The sequence below is a fragment of the Tursiops truncatus genome, chromosome 14, assembly GCF_011762595.2.
Source record: "Tursiops truncatus isolate mTurTru1 chromosome 14, mTurTru1.mat.Y, whole genome shotgun sequence".
Lineage (NCBI taxonomy): Eukaryota > Metazoa > Chordata > Mammalia > Artiodactyla > Delphinidae > Tursiops > Tursiops truncatus.
The window spans coordinates 36,439,553-36,454,951 of record NC_047047.1 but is presented as its reverse complement, the minus strand read 5'-3'; the positions used below and the strand labels follow the sequence as shown (position 1 = coordinate 36,454,951).

Here is a 15,399-nt window from a genome sequence, read left to right as displayed (position 1 = left end):
CAGCATTGACTTTGTATAGGTGATCATATAAAGAACAACGCTTTGCTAGATTCATGGTTGTTTATATAACAATTTGTTAATCAGACAGTTAATAAAAAGTAAGAAATTACATTCTTGGTGTTTCTTACTTGTCTTCCCACAGGAGTAGTGAATACATAAATCATAATTATGTGGGGTTGATTTAAATTGTTTGGCACTAACATCCTTTTGTCAAATGGGGGCATCATTGGTCTTTCTTAAGTAAGCTGTGTGGCAAGAATGGTTTGCTTGTTAAACTCAAATGATATTAGGGGTAAATAATTGTTCTCCTTTCACCTTATTTTAGAGGGCTTCTATTTATGTCTATAGCCAGCACTCTTAATTGATAGCAATATTTAAAGTCTAGAAACTTTTAGTAGTTTTTTTATAGTTTTCAATTATATCAACCTCTAAAGTTACCATCACAAAATGTGATTGTTATTCAGTAAAAGAAAATGACATGGTTTTAAGAATAACAAAAGTTTAGGATAAAAATCTTATTATGAGTCTTTGTTTTGTTGTTATCATTGTTGTTTTAAGTATATGAACAAGGGGGAAAATCAAGTAAATGCTTTAGATTTAAAACACACATCCCCCTACACCCACACACCTAGCTAACCTAATAATGTCCAAAAGTAGCCATCAATAATTAGAAGGTATTTGGAGCAAATCCAAATTATATACTGATGTGTGCTATTGCTACCAACACCTGACTGTCGCTAATAACTAAATCTGTTTTGCCAGAAATAAATTTATATAAGAAATATGTTTGAATATGGTTATCATTGCACTAAAATGTGTATGATTACTGTATGTATATATATTTTTTGGTCACACCTCGCGGCCTGCGGGATCTTAGTTCCCCAACCAGGGAATGAACCTGGGCCCCTGCAATGAAAGCACTGAGCCCTAACCACTGGACCACCAGGGAATTCCCAATTACTGTATTTTTAAAAACTATTATTTTGACCTCTTCACTACTAACAATTTGTGCTACAGTTAGACTTCAAAATACATTCTTTTTAATATACTCAAAAAGAAACTATATTTGTACATGATTGCATTTGGGGAAGATTTTTTTAGTATGTGAGAGTTATATAGATATTCAACCTTAAGTATTTAAATACTTTAATGTTTCCATTAATGTAGCTCTTGGCCTGTTCTTATGTATAACATTAAAATCTTGCATATGTATATCTTTGTCAAGCAGACGCTATAGGCTTAAACTGAAGATAATAACTTAAGATTCATGTCTCCTTTCTTAGAGGTTACAGTTGTCTTGAAGTGACAGTTTTGAAGTACCTAAACTGACATCAAAGTGTTCAAGTGATCCAGTTAGGTCAATTAATGTTAATTTTCATCTTCCATTAAATTATTTTAATGTTTTCCTCTTTTCATTTTTTTTAGCCGAGCCCTATACCAAGTCCTATTTTGGGACGAAAGCCAAATGCTAGTCAGTCATTGCTTGTATGGTGCAAAGAAGTTACAAAAAATTACCGGGGAGTGAAAATCACCAATTTTACTACATCGTGGAGAAATGGTTTATCTTTTTGTGCAATATTACACCACTTTAGACCAGATTTAATGTAAGTAGAAACACTTTCCATTCCTATAAATGTTTTATAAATAATAAAGTTTTATAAAAAAAAGAAACAAACCATAAAATAATTTCTTAGCACATGTCCTGAAATACTTGATTGTTTTTTTTATCACCCATACTCTTGCTTTTTGGGAGAAGAAATATATCCCAGAAAGAAAAGTCATTCCTTCTTGATGCCTAAAAACAATCTTTTCTGTTTTAAAAGAGCATATTTTTTTCCTTAATCTCGTACAAAAAACTGACTTCAAATTATTATGAAAATTGTGTTAGTGTTAAAATGAGATGAGACAGATAAGCCTGTATCTCTTTATACATTGACAACAAGGGGTTACCTCATGGTGAATTTGGTTGTCCAGGCTAGTCTCTGGTCCCCTACCTTAACTTCTCTTTTAGATGGAAAGCTTCAGGCATTGGAACTTGTAATCACTGTTATTTATTAATTATTTAATTAATTTATTTATTTCCTTAATTTTCCACACTATTAGTTTTGTTGATAGAATTGCTGTGAAATTGCTAGTTACTCTTTGGTATTATTGAATGTCAAATTTTAAGATTCAGTTTGTTTTAAAAACAGATGTTTTTATCAATTACTGTATGTACCTACTGTGCCATTTTCTCCCTCAGTGACTACAAGTCTCTGAATCCTCAAGACATTAAAGAGAACAACAAAAAGGTAAGAATTGCCAAAGAAAAAAAATACATAGTGTCAATTTTGGCTTCTCCTCAGGCATTTATTAATTTGGGGAAAGTAAGGTTGTTTTGTGAGGTCCTAACTATAGCTCACAGAAGGTAGTCTGTTTCCTGAAGTTCCAGTAGGATGCATGGTTTACTCTAGTTTGTCATGGCCTTTAAAAATCACAAGTGCCAGACTGGCATCAGATTATAATAATATGTATGAACTTCATAAACTGTTAAATGTTTGTTAAAGCATGTTGCTTTTATTTAGCTCTTAGCAAGATTTAGCTTTTAAAAAGTGCAATCCAAACTGTTGTGCCATGAGTTTAGAAAAACCTGTTGGGAGGGGATGAAAGCAGGAGCCTGATGGGTATGCAAAAAAAAAAATCCATATGTTCCCAGAGGCAAAAAGATCAAACATTGGTTCTTTTTTTTTTTCTTTTTTTCCCCCCTTTTTCTGGTAAACTGTGCAGTTTTTTTCCACATAATTAATTAATGTACTGAGGTCAGAGCTTCCCAGTTGGTGTGGGGAAGATACTGATCCTTTCAGCCCTCAGGGCAGCTGCACAGGCCTGAGTTGCTAGAGCCCTCTGGGCCAGCTGACTGTGGCTGCAGGCTGACTTAACTATGTATCCCAAAATGCAGCACGATATTACAATTTTCTGTGTGCACCACAACATAAAAAAGGAGGAAGCACCTATCTCAGCATACAGCAGGTACTCATTTAATGCTTTTTTTCCTGCTGAATTGAATTCTTCAGCTGAAAATTGTTGTCTTAGAGCAAGAGTTCTTAACCTGGGAGCTATGGATAGAGTTCAGGGGATCCTTGATCATGGCTAGGGAAAAAAAAAATTATTTTCTCATTTCTTTAACTGAAATTTCGCATTTTCTTCAATTATCAATTTAAACAACAAACCACTGTAGTATTAGCCATGCCTGAGACTTTTTCACCTTTAGAATCTCAGATATTTTCATATCACTTTACAGTTGCAAATATCTACAGCTACCTTTTAAGCTCATCACTTCTTCATAATTGTAGCAGTTTGTACATCCATAAGAAGCACATTTGTTTCTCAAATTCCATTTTCCTAATATTTTCAAATACTTATTTTTCAATAATCGGTTTCTTTTGTAATCATATGGGTTTTTTTTTTTGTTTTTTTGTTGTTTTTTTTCGGTATGCGGGCCTCTCACTGTTGTGGCCTCTCCTGCTGCGGAGCACAGGCTCCGGACGCGCAGGCTCAGCGGCCATGGCTCACGGGCCCAGCCACTCCACAGCATGTGGGATGTTCCTGGACCAGGGCATGAACCCGTGTCCCCTGCATCGGCAGGTGGACTCTCAACCACTGCGCCACCAGGGAAGCACCATATGTATTTTTTTAACTTTTTATTTTATATTGGAGTATAGCCGATTAACAATGTTGTGATAGTTTCAGGTGCACAGCAGAGGGGCTCAACCATACATACACATGTATCCATTCTCCCCCAAACTCCCCTCCCATCCAGGCTGCCACATAACATTGAGCAGAGTTCCCTGTACTATACAATAGGTCCTTGTTGGTTATCCATTTTAAATATAGCAGTGTGTACATGTTGTTCCCCAACTCCCTAACTATCCCTTCCCCTCATCCTTCCCCCTTGGTAACCATAAATTCATTCTCTAAGTCTGTGAGTCTGTTTCCATTTTGTAAATAAGTTCATTTGTATCATTTCTTTTTAGATTCCCATATAAGGGATATCATATGATATTTCTCTTTCTCTGTCTGACTTACTTCACTCAGTATGACAATCTCTAGGTCCATCCATGTTGCTGCAAATGGCATTATTTCATTCTTTTTAACGGCTCAGTAATATTCCATTGTATATATATACCACATCTTCTTTATCCATTCCTTTGTCGATGGAATAGATAAAGGTTGCTTCCATGTCTCAGCTATTGTAAACAGTGCTACAATGAACACTGGGGTGCATGTATTCTTTCGGACCATGTTTTTCTCTGGATATATGCCCAGGAGTGGGATTGCAGGGTCATATGGTAGCTCTATTTTTAGTTTTTTAAGGAACTTCCATACTGTTCTCCATAGTGGCTGTACCAATTTACATTCCCACCAGCAGTGTAGGAGGGTTCCCTTCTCTCCACACCCTCTCCAGATTTTATCATTTGTGGATTTTTTGATGATAGCCGTTTTGACTGGTGTGAGGTGATATCTCATTGTAGTTTTGATTTGCATTTCTCTAATAATTAGCAATGTTGAACATCCTTTCATGTGTCTCTGGGCCATCTGCATGTCTTCTTTGGTGAAATGTCTATTTATGTCTTCTGCCCATTTTTTGATTGGGTTGTTTGTTTTGATAATATGAAGCGTCATGGGCTGTTTTTAAATTTTGGAAACTTGTTGGTCACATCATTTGCAAATATTTTCTCCTAATCTGTGGGTTGTCTTTTCATTTTGTTTATGGTTTCCTTTGCTGTGCAAAAGCTTTTGTGTTTAATTAGGTCCCATTTGTTTATGTTTGTTTTTATTTCCATTATTCTGGGAGACAGATCGAAAAAGATATTGATGCGATTTATGTTAGAGAGTGTTCTGCCTATGTGTTCCTCTAGGAGATTTATAGTGTCCAGTCTCACATCTAGGTCTTTAATCCATTTTGAGCTTATTTTTGTGTATGGTGTTAAAGAATGATTTAATTTCAATTTTTTACATGTAGCTGTCCAGTTTTCCCAGCACTATTTGTTGAAGAGACTGTCTTTCCACCTTGTGTAGTCTTGCCTCATTTGTCGTAGATTAATTGACCATAGGTGTGTGGGTTTATTTCTGGGCTTTCTGTCCTGTTCCACTTATCTATATTTCTGTTTTTGTGCCAGTACCATACTGTTTTGATGATTGTAGCTTTGTAGTATAGTCTGAAGTCAGCCTGACTCCTCCAGCTCCGTTTTTCTTTCTCAATATTGCTTTGGCTATTTGGGGTCTTTTGTGTCTCCATACAAAGTTTAAGATTTTCTGTTCTAGTTCTGTGAAAAATGCCATTGGTAATTTGTTAAGGATTGCATTGAATCTGTAGATTGCCTTGGGTAGTATAGTCATTTTGACAATATTGATTCTTCCAATCCATGAACATGGTATATATTTCCATCTGTTAGTGCCTTCTTCGATTTGTTTCATCAGAGTCTTACAGTTTTCAGAGTACAGGTCTCTTGTCTCCTTAGGTAGGTTTATTCCTAGGTAATTTATTCTTTTTGATGGGATGGTAAATGGGATTGTTTCTTGAATTTCTCTTTCTGATCTTTTGTTGTTAGTGTATAGAAATGCAACAGATTTCTGTGTATTAATTTTGTAACCTGCAACTTTACCATGTTCATTGATGAGCTCTAGTAGTTTTCTGGTGGCATCTTTAGGATCTTCTGTGTATGGTATCATGTCATCTGCAAACAGTGACAGTTTAACTTCTTCTTTTCCAATTTGGATTCCTTTTATTTATTTTTCTTCTCTGATTGCTGTAGCTAGGACTTCCAAAACTATGTTGAATAAAAGTGGCAAGAGTGGACCTCCTTGTCTTGTTCCTGATCTTAGAGGACATGCTTTCAGCTTTTCACCATTGAGTATGATGTTAGGTGTAGGTTTGTCATATATTGCCTTTATTATGTTGAGGTAGGTTCCCTCTATGCACACTTTCTGGAGAGTTTTTATCAAAACTGTGTGCTGAATTTTGTCAAAAGAGTAATCATGTGTATTTTATACACATCATAACATTATTCTGAGAAGGGGTTCATTGCCAAAAGAATTCATGGGCCAAAGTCATTAATAACTTCTAGTCTAGGCTAAAGTTTTTAATTTACTTTAAATAGTTAAAACCACCAGTGAGAAAAAGACTATAAAGGGAACCTTGATAAAAGTTCAATTAACAGATGAGAATTTAAATCAACTTTTTTTTTACTTTTATTGCTCTCTAAAACCAAAAATTTATATTTCCATTAAAGAATTCTTGTTTCTTTGCAAATGCATGATGCTGGCCCCAGAGAAAAACATTTAAAAGCAGTCAGTTTTTTTAATTGAAATATGCTATTAAAAAAGATAATCTTTAAAAATCAGTATAATTTTCTTTATAGAAATCATGCTTCAAAATAAGGCATTCTCTTGAATTATTTCTTGTATGATTTTGAAGAGCCTGTGTCTGTCAAAGCAAAATGCCTTATTTTTCGTCAATTAAGTTATACAGTTGGCCCTCTGTATCCATGGATGTGGAACCCACAGATACAGAGGGCTGGCTGTATTCTACCATTTTACATAAGGGACTTGAGCATCCCCAGATTTGATATCTGCAGGGGGTGTTGGAATTAGTCCCCCATGGATACCAAGAGACAACTGTATCTTTATATACGACAGTTCTTTACCTGCATTTTCTTGCATTTGAATAAGCAAATTTAAATGCAGACAAGAGCATTATAAAATAAACCATTATTATTTTTTATAAAGTGAAGCTTTCAAGTTACTGTTTAAAATTTTGAAAAGCAAACATTTTTTATTTTACCTAGCTATATATTTTTAAAGAGTATGAGGAATCTCATTAGGGCTTAAGTTATACTTCTTTACATTATTTTCTTCAGAAATTTAATAATGATGAACATACCTTGGATTTACATATTATTACAAAGAGAAATATATCTCATTAAAATTTTTTCTCAATTAAATCTTAAAGGGCAGATGATTATAGCTTTTTTTTTTTTTTTTTTTGCGGTACGTGGGCCTCTCACTGTTGTGGCCTCTCCCATTGCGGAGCACAGGCTCCGGACGCGCAGGCACAGCGGCCATGGCTCACGGGCCCAGCCGCTCCGCGGTATGTGGGATCTTCCCAGACCAGGGCACGAACCCATGTCCCCTGCATCGGCAGACGGACTCTCAACCACTGTGCCACCAGGGGAGCCCTAGCTTTTTTTTTTTTTTAAATAAATTTACTTATTTATTTCTGGCTGCCTTGGATCTTCGTTGGTGCATGCGGGCCTTCTCTAGTTGTGGCCAGCAGGGACTACTCTTCGTTGTGGTGCATGGACTTATTGTGGTGGCTTCTCTTGTTGCAGAGCCTGGGCTCTAGGCACACGGGCTTCAGTAGTTGTGGCTCACGGGCTCTAGAGTGCAGGCTCAGTAGTTGTGGCACATGGGCTTAGTTACTCTGTGGCATGTGGGATCTTCCCGGACCAGGGTTCGAACTTGTGTCCCCTGCATTGGCAGGTGGATTCTTAACCACTGCGCCACCAGGGAAGTCCCAATTATAGCTTTTTGAAAGGATTTTAATTTAGATGATCCCATTCATTGCACAAGTCAATACATAATTGTTGTTATACTTTCCTTTTCATCACTTTGCAACTTCTTTTTTTTTTTTTTTTTAACATTTATTTATTTATTTGGCTGTTCCGGGTCTTAATTGAGGCACATGGGATCTTTAGTTGCGGCATGCAGAATCTAGTTCCCTGACCAGAGACCAAACCTAGGCCCCTGCATTGGGAGCATGGAGTGTTAACCACTGGACTACCAGGGAAGTCCCACAACTTCTTACCTGATATCTACATTGAGTATCATTTGCTACCTACAGACTTATTTCCGGCTTTACACAGTTCTTCCGGGTAACCCCATCTGCCCTTAATTGGACTTAAAACAGTACAAGAAACAATGCCTGTGTCTTAAGTTCCATGCAGATGCATAACATAACTGGCAGTGACTCCTTACCAATTAAATAACATCTAGCAATGAATAAGACTATTTTCTTTTAAAGACCTCTTTTTTCTCCACACACAGCTAAAAAGACAGTAGGTAATTGACTATCGCAGAAGAGGTTAACCTATGGGAAAATTCCTTTATAAAGTCTTGACCTCGCTTACAAGAAATCTGGTTTGTTTTTAAATTTCTTTTAGTGCAATTAGTGTGCATAAAATGAATTGCTACATGAAACAAAATACCAGCAGGAGATTCCCCACAAGTAAGCTAATCATTTTCCCAGGTCTGTAAAAAGTGCTGAATAAAAATGGTATTTACCTGTGACATCTGATCTTAACCAATATGTCAGTGTTTTAGATAATTGGGAAATGTTTAGAATACTACCTGTGGTGCTTTTCCTGATGGTCTACAATTGATGTCTGTCAATCAAGTTGTCAGGACTCATGAGGAAGAAAATGACTTTAATTTTCCTAAAACATGTAAAATAACAAACAGGCCCAAACATGCACACCAACTGAGCCATTCTCTCAAGTAAATATTTTGAGGTACCTATACTATAAAGCATAGTGCTGTGAAAATTGAAGAGGTTTTAATATCACAATTTATTTTTCATTTTCTTTCTTATTCCATAACATTTATTAAACTACAGGAAGAATACAAGAATTAAATTCAAAGGTAGAAATGCACTGTAACATGTATATGCAAAAGACTGATTCCTTCTGAACTGTTACATAATTTCCTAAACTTTCTTTTTAGAAAAACTTTGAGTTGTGATCCTTTGTAACAACCTATATCTGGGTTGTTACAAAGATGAGACATTTTATATCCCAAAGCAAGAATATAACTAGAGGGTCCTTAGTTTTTCCAAGAGTATATCTAAATGTTTAGCCATATTTTTAATGCTTCCTAGCAACACAATGCTGTTTTCAAGGGTTAGTTCAGGATAGTAATAATTAATTGTAAATTGAGAAACAGCTTTGATTCTTGAAAACTAGAAAAACCTGATGTGCCACAGTCATTTAAAGGCTAACAAAAGTTATACAATGCAGCCTCACATTCTAAACTAGGTTGTACTACTCAAAACATTTCCTTCTTTCCAAAATGGATGAAGTGAAAATGAAGTCACTCTTCTCATTATGAAAATCAATCTTAATTGGGCGTTTTAAAAATGTTTCTATGTTTCTAGACTTAAGTAGCACTTACTTATATTTTATACCAGGCAATCTAGGAGTTAGTTCTTTTGGGATATCTACCTGTACTTTATCTTCACAAATCACTGCAATTACATGACCACTGAAAAGAGGGGTTAATAGGAATAATAAAGCTCCAGATGAATTATTATTTCTTTATACCCTAGTTCTTTATCACAAAGTCTATTCTAAGTTTTTTTGTTTGTTTGTTTTAACTCTCATTTTTGCTTGTTTTCTTTATTGGAGAAGAACATTTCAATTGTTATTAACTAATAAAAATGTTTTACTCTTGGATCTACCAAACTTTTACAAATTTCCAACTTAGAATGTTGCTCTGTTCATGTGGCATAATGTCAGTGGCATAATGTACCCTCCAATAGCAACAAAAAGCCATTAAAATTTTGCTTGTTTTTTTAAAATGGTAACTGAATTGTGTTTTATTTTTAACTCTTTTTTGAGGTGTAATTGCCATATAACAGTACCTCAGTCTCAAGTGTACAACATAATGATTTGATATTTGTATACATTGTGAAATGCTCACCACAGTAAGTCTAGTTAACATCTGTTATTTTGCTGTTTTTAAAATGTGATGATGTTTTAAGTTTCTTTAAAAAAGTTAAAATGTATGGATTGTCTGAACTCTTCAATATATCTTCTGTTTTTCTTTCCTCTGAAGGCATATGATGGATTTGCCAGCATAGGAATTTCCCGGTTATTGGAACCTTCTGATATGGTTTTATTAGCAATTCCTGACAAACTGACTGTTATGACCTATCTCTATCAAATTAGGGCACATTTCAGTGGGCAAGAGTTAAATGTTGTTCAAATAGAAGAAAATAGCAGTAAAAGCACATATAAAGTTGGAAACTATGAAACAGATACAAATAGTTCTGTTGATCAGGAAAAATTCTATGCAGAGCTTAGTGATCTGAAACGGGAGCCTCAGCTGCAGCAGCCTACCAGCGGAGGGGTAGACTTCCTATCCCAGGACGACTCTGTATTTGTAAATGATAGTGGGGTTGGAGAGTCAGAAAGTGAACACCAGACTCCTGATGATCATCTCAGTCCAAGCACAGCCTCCCCTTACTGTCGCAGGACTAAAAGTGACACAGAACCCCAAAAGTCCCAGCAGAGCTCTGGAAGGACTTCAGGATCCGATGACCCTGGAATATGTTACAGTACAGATTCAAACCACACACAAGTTTTGTTAGGCAAGAAGAGACTATTGAAAACGGAGACTTTAGAATTAAGTGACTTATACAATAGTGATAAGAAGAAGGATGTGTCTCCACCCTTTATTTGTGAGGAGACCGATGAGCAAAAGCTTCAGGATATAGACATCAGTAGTAACTTGGAGCAAGAAAAATTAGAGAATTCCAGACCCTTAGAATGCAGATCAGATCCTGAATCACCTGTGAAAAAACCCAGTTTATCTCCCACTTCTAAACTTGGATATTCGTACAATAGAGATGCAGACCTTGCCAAGAAAAAACGTAATTCCCTGAGGCAGACAGAGTCTGATTCAGATGCTGATAGAACCATCTTAAATCATGCAAATCATTCTGCAAAAACAGTCCAGGTAAGTGAGTTAGAATGATGAATACATATATGTAGTAAATAGTTATTCTTTTTTGTTGTTTCTTTTTGTATTCATAGACTACTTTACAAGTGATTAAAGGTGAAGTATAATTTCCCATTTTAGAAAAACCTGCTCTTCATTTAAAGTTTATAATATTTTAAGCCTATAAATAAATCCCAATTTCAAGATTGAAGAATAAAGAATGTCAACTTTTCAAATCAAAATGTTATTAACCTATAAAAATATTTTACAGAATAAGTCAAAGCTATTTCAGTATTCCATTTTGTAAGCATATCATTCTGGAAATGTATAATGCCAAATTAAAATATTTCCCATTTACAGCATTTTCTTCAAATACTTTAGTTGCATTGCAGTTGGTAATTTTAGTCCCATCATTATTTGTGGTTAAAAATCCCAGTAACATCGAAATTTCTCCCCATGTGGGGAATATGGCATGGATTTAATTGAATCTATGGTGCCATCAGTGATAAGATATACCATTATTTTATGTACAACAAAGAAAGAAAAACACTGCCAATAAATTATGATACATGGTTTTCTTATCACATAGAATTTTTATTTTATACCTAGTGAAAGAGTTCTTTTAGACTTATTTAGGCATGGATTTTTTAATCATATAATGCTCTTATGTATACATAAAAAGGAATTTTTTAGCAAAATAAATTGGTTAAGGTATAATCAATTTAGAATTAGAGTTTAGACTAACTCTTATGAATCACTTTGTGATATAGAGTTGTCGGTGTTCCTGTTTTTCCACATAGTATTGTCCTCTGTGCCATCAAAAGCCTGATGTTACAACAGTGGTTCTCAAAGTATGATCTGGGGACCTCTCAGGCTCTCCAGGACTCTTTCCGAGAGTCCCCAAAGTTGAAACTATTTTCATAACGATACTAGAACTTTATTTACCTTTTGCACTTTCATTCTGTCACAAGTGTACAATGGTGTTTTCTGGAGGCTACATGGTTTGTGATATCTCAAGAGACTGAATACAGAAGTAGATATGAGTATATAGCTGCCTTCAATTAAGGCAGATATTAAAGATTGATTTGCAAAAAATGTAAAATAGTGCTGTTCTTCTCAGTTTTGTTTTTTAGTGTAGTTATTTTTATTAGAATATGTTAACATCTAATGGGTTTATTATAGCTATTTTAAAGGAATGAATAAGTAAATATTTTTTAAAAATTTTCCATTTAATTTCCAAAATGACAAATATCTATAGATGTAGCCCACATAAGCTAAAGCTTTTGGGGATCCTCAATTTTTAAGCATATAAAGGGATTCTGAGACCAGAAAGGTTGAGAACCTCTGAATTACAGCATTTCTTCACAGTTGTCTCTCAGATTTTCTTCTCAGTAATACTCACTGATAATGGCACTTTCTTTTAATTTTTTTTAAAATTATTTTTGGCTGTGTTGGGTTTTTGTTGCTGCATGCAGGCTTTCTCTAGTTGTGGCGAGTGGGGGCTACTCTTCATTGTGATGCGTGGGCTTCTCATTGCAGTGGCTTCTCGTTGCAGAGCATGGGCTCTAGGCACGTGGGCTTCAGTAGTTGTGGCATGTGGGCTCAGTAGTTGTGGCTCGCAGGCTCAGTAGTTGTGGTGCATGGCTTAGTTGCCCCGCGGCATGTGGGATCTTTCTGGACCAGGGCTTGAACCCGTGTCCCCGGCATTGACAGGCGGATTCTTAACCATTGTGCCACCAGGGAAGTCCCAGTAGCACTTTCTTAACCTTTCTGGTAGGTCCTAAGAAAAGATTTTCAGACAATAACCTGGAGTTCTGTTGCATTCTCAAATAGTACTCAAGGGGTTGTTAAATGAAACATCAAGGAATTATAGTCTTGCCACCAGAATTATCAAGCACATGCATATGTAGGTACTGATGACTATGTCTTAACTACCACCTATATGACAGAGATATAAAATGTCATCAATTTTGTTTTCAGAGGTATTAAAATGTGCATCTTAGAATCAAAGAAATATAATAGCTAACAAAGCAAGCCCCTGTTCTCCTAATCAGAAATCTCAAATCAAATGTTCTAAGTACCTAAACTTTCAGAGTATCATAGTGTCCCTACAGAGTAGATAATCATTAAACATATAGTGACTGACATTTGCAGAATTTGGTGAGCCTAAATTTGAATATCAATACAGATTTTTCTCGTAAACCAGATTTTTAAGGTAAAAATGTTCAGTTAAATCTGGAAATTGATTAGTGTTTAAAAATTAAAAATGCTCTGAACTAGGACTCAGTAAACCTGGATTCTCATCTTGGCTCTCATCTTGGCTCCAGTAATTACCAGTGTAACATGTTAATTAGCCATTTAAATTCTTTAAATCTTATTTTCTAAGTATGTTAAATGAAATAATCTCTGAGAGCCCTTTAAACTCTAAAACTGTGTCGTGCTGTGATTCTGTTCAGGTGATTTAAGTGATGTACAGTAAATCCACAGGATGATAGAAGCAGCATCTATTTATAACTCCATATGTGTTTGTTTGTTGACAATTGGTTTACTGGTTAGAATTTTGCTTAGGGTAAATTTTAAAAAATTTTTGGCAAAAGTGTTCATTTCCTGGTACCGAAAATTGTAGTATAGGTGTTAATACTTGATAAGTTTTTTATTGTAGCTAAATTTTATTTTTCTTTTGTATACTGTATTTTATTGATTCTAAGACATATATTTTTTACATTTTAACTTCTCTGAAATCAAGATGTTACTTATAATAATATGTTAGAGTTTAACTGACTGTTCTTTCTTAGAAACTCATAAAATAATAGAGTCTAATAATTAATAGCCTCTGATTAGAGGAAATTTGATAATTTAATGTGACTGTATAGACTTAACAAGTCAGAACGTTGCCCATTTGAGTGGCTGATACATGTGATGACCATTATATATCTTACACATATCTCAGACTTTACAACCCATGAGGTGAGTGGTTGGTGCCTATTATATATATATGGGAGAACCAAGATCTACAGAGTTGCCTTAAGGTCATATAATAAATGTTAAAAGTTTGAATTCAAAACCAGCCTTGTCTGACTTCAAAGTCTGTGCCCCTGAACTTTATGCTCACAATATCTCTTTGGTTTTGGCCATAACAGCACTAAAAATAATTATAACCCAGATGTAAAATAATCAACAATTACATTAAGTCCCTTAACAGTGTTTACCCCATTAGATTCTCCAGGAATTTTTCCTAAGGAGATAATAAGAACTGTATACAAGAATTTACATATAAAGATGTTCACAAAAGCATTGTTTATGATAGTAAAAAATTATAAACAGCCTAAATATCCAATAATATAAGACAAATTAAAGTATGATATGTTCATATTAATAGAATGCTAGGTAGACAGTTTAAAATCATGTTTTCAAAGAAATATTTAAGGATATGAGAAAATGCTCATAATATTTAGACTATTAAGTGGAAAAAAGCATGATTCTACAATGATTATCCCTGGGTGCCGGGATTGCTAATTTTTAAAAAATATTTCTTTTTTTAAAATTGAGTTGTAATTCATGTATTGTATTATTTTCAGGTGTACAACATAATGATTCAATATTTGTATCTATTGCAAAATGTTCACCACAATAAGCCAAGTTAATATCAGTTACCATACATAGTTGCAAAAGTTTTTATTTTCCTTGTGATTAGAACTTTGGAGATCTACTCTCTTAGCAACCTTCAAATATGCAATACAGTGTTATTAACTATATTTACCATGTTGTATGTTATATTCCCATGACATACTCATTTTGACTCCTTTACCCATTTAGCCCACCCCCAGCCTCCAGCAAACACCAATCTGTTCTCTGTATCTGTGAGCTTGGTTTCAGGGATTTTGGGGGGCGGGGGCGGGCGGGTTGTTTTTTAGATTCCACGTATAAGTGAGATCATAGAGTATTTATCTTTCTCTGACTCATTTCTTTTAGCATAATGCCCTCAGGATCCCTCTATGTTGTCACAAGTGGCAAGATTTAATCCTTTTTTGTAGGTAGATAATATTACAATGCATGTGGCTATACAGTTTGCCCAACACCATTTCCCCATTGTATATTTTTTTACTCCTTTGTTGTAAATTAATTGACCATATATGTATGGGTTTGTTTCTGGGCTCTCTGTTCTGTTCCACTGATCTATGTGTCTGTTTTTATGCCAGTATCATACTGGCATATATATTATAGCTTTGTAATAGTGATATAGTTTGAAATCAAGGAGGGTCATGCTTTTATTTTTCTTCTTTTTACTTTTATATATTTTCTAAAATTTCTATGATGAATATGAATTGCATTTTAATCAGAAAAAAATTTTGTGTTTATGTACTCTTAAGACCAGAGCAGTTTTTCACTGTCTGTGTAGCTGATTGGAATCCCTAAAGGACTGTATTAATCACAGAATTTAGAGCTAGTGGGAACTTTAAGATGATCTACTCTAAGTATTTGAAAAGTTTACAGTGAGTGGGATTTTTTTTAACATCTTTATTGGAGTATAATTGCTTTACAATGGTGTGTTAGTTTCTGCTTTATAACAAAGTGAATCAGCTATACATATACATATATCCCCATATCTCCTCCCTCTTGCGTCTCCCTCCCACCCTCCCTACC

The 15,399-nt window shown here is 34.9% G+C and overlaps 1 protein-coding gene across 6 annotated transcripts in view; it reads left to right on the top strand.

Moving 5' to 3' along the window:
* The window catches only part of EHBP1 (EH domain binding protein 1), a 564,927-nt gene that overhangs the window by 459,496 nt on the left and 90,032 nt on the right, over positions 1 to 15,399 (top strand). For all 6 annotated transcript variants that reach the window (XM_019942549.3, XM_073791336.1, XM_033838462.2 and 3 more), the window contains 3 exons: positions 1,426 to 1,604; positions 2,243 to 2,291; positions 9,871 to 10,773. In XM_019942549.3, the coding sequence (XP_019798108.1) occupies positions 1,426 to 1,604; positions 2,243 to 2,291; positions 9,871 to 10,773 (1,131 nt within the window). The remainder of the gene's footprint in view (positions 1 to 1,425; positions 1,605 to 2,242; positions 2,292 to 9,870; positions 10,774 to 15,399) is intronic.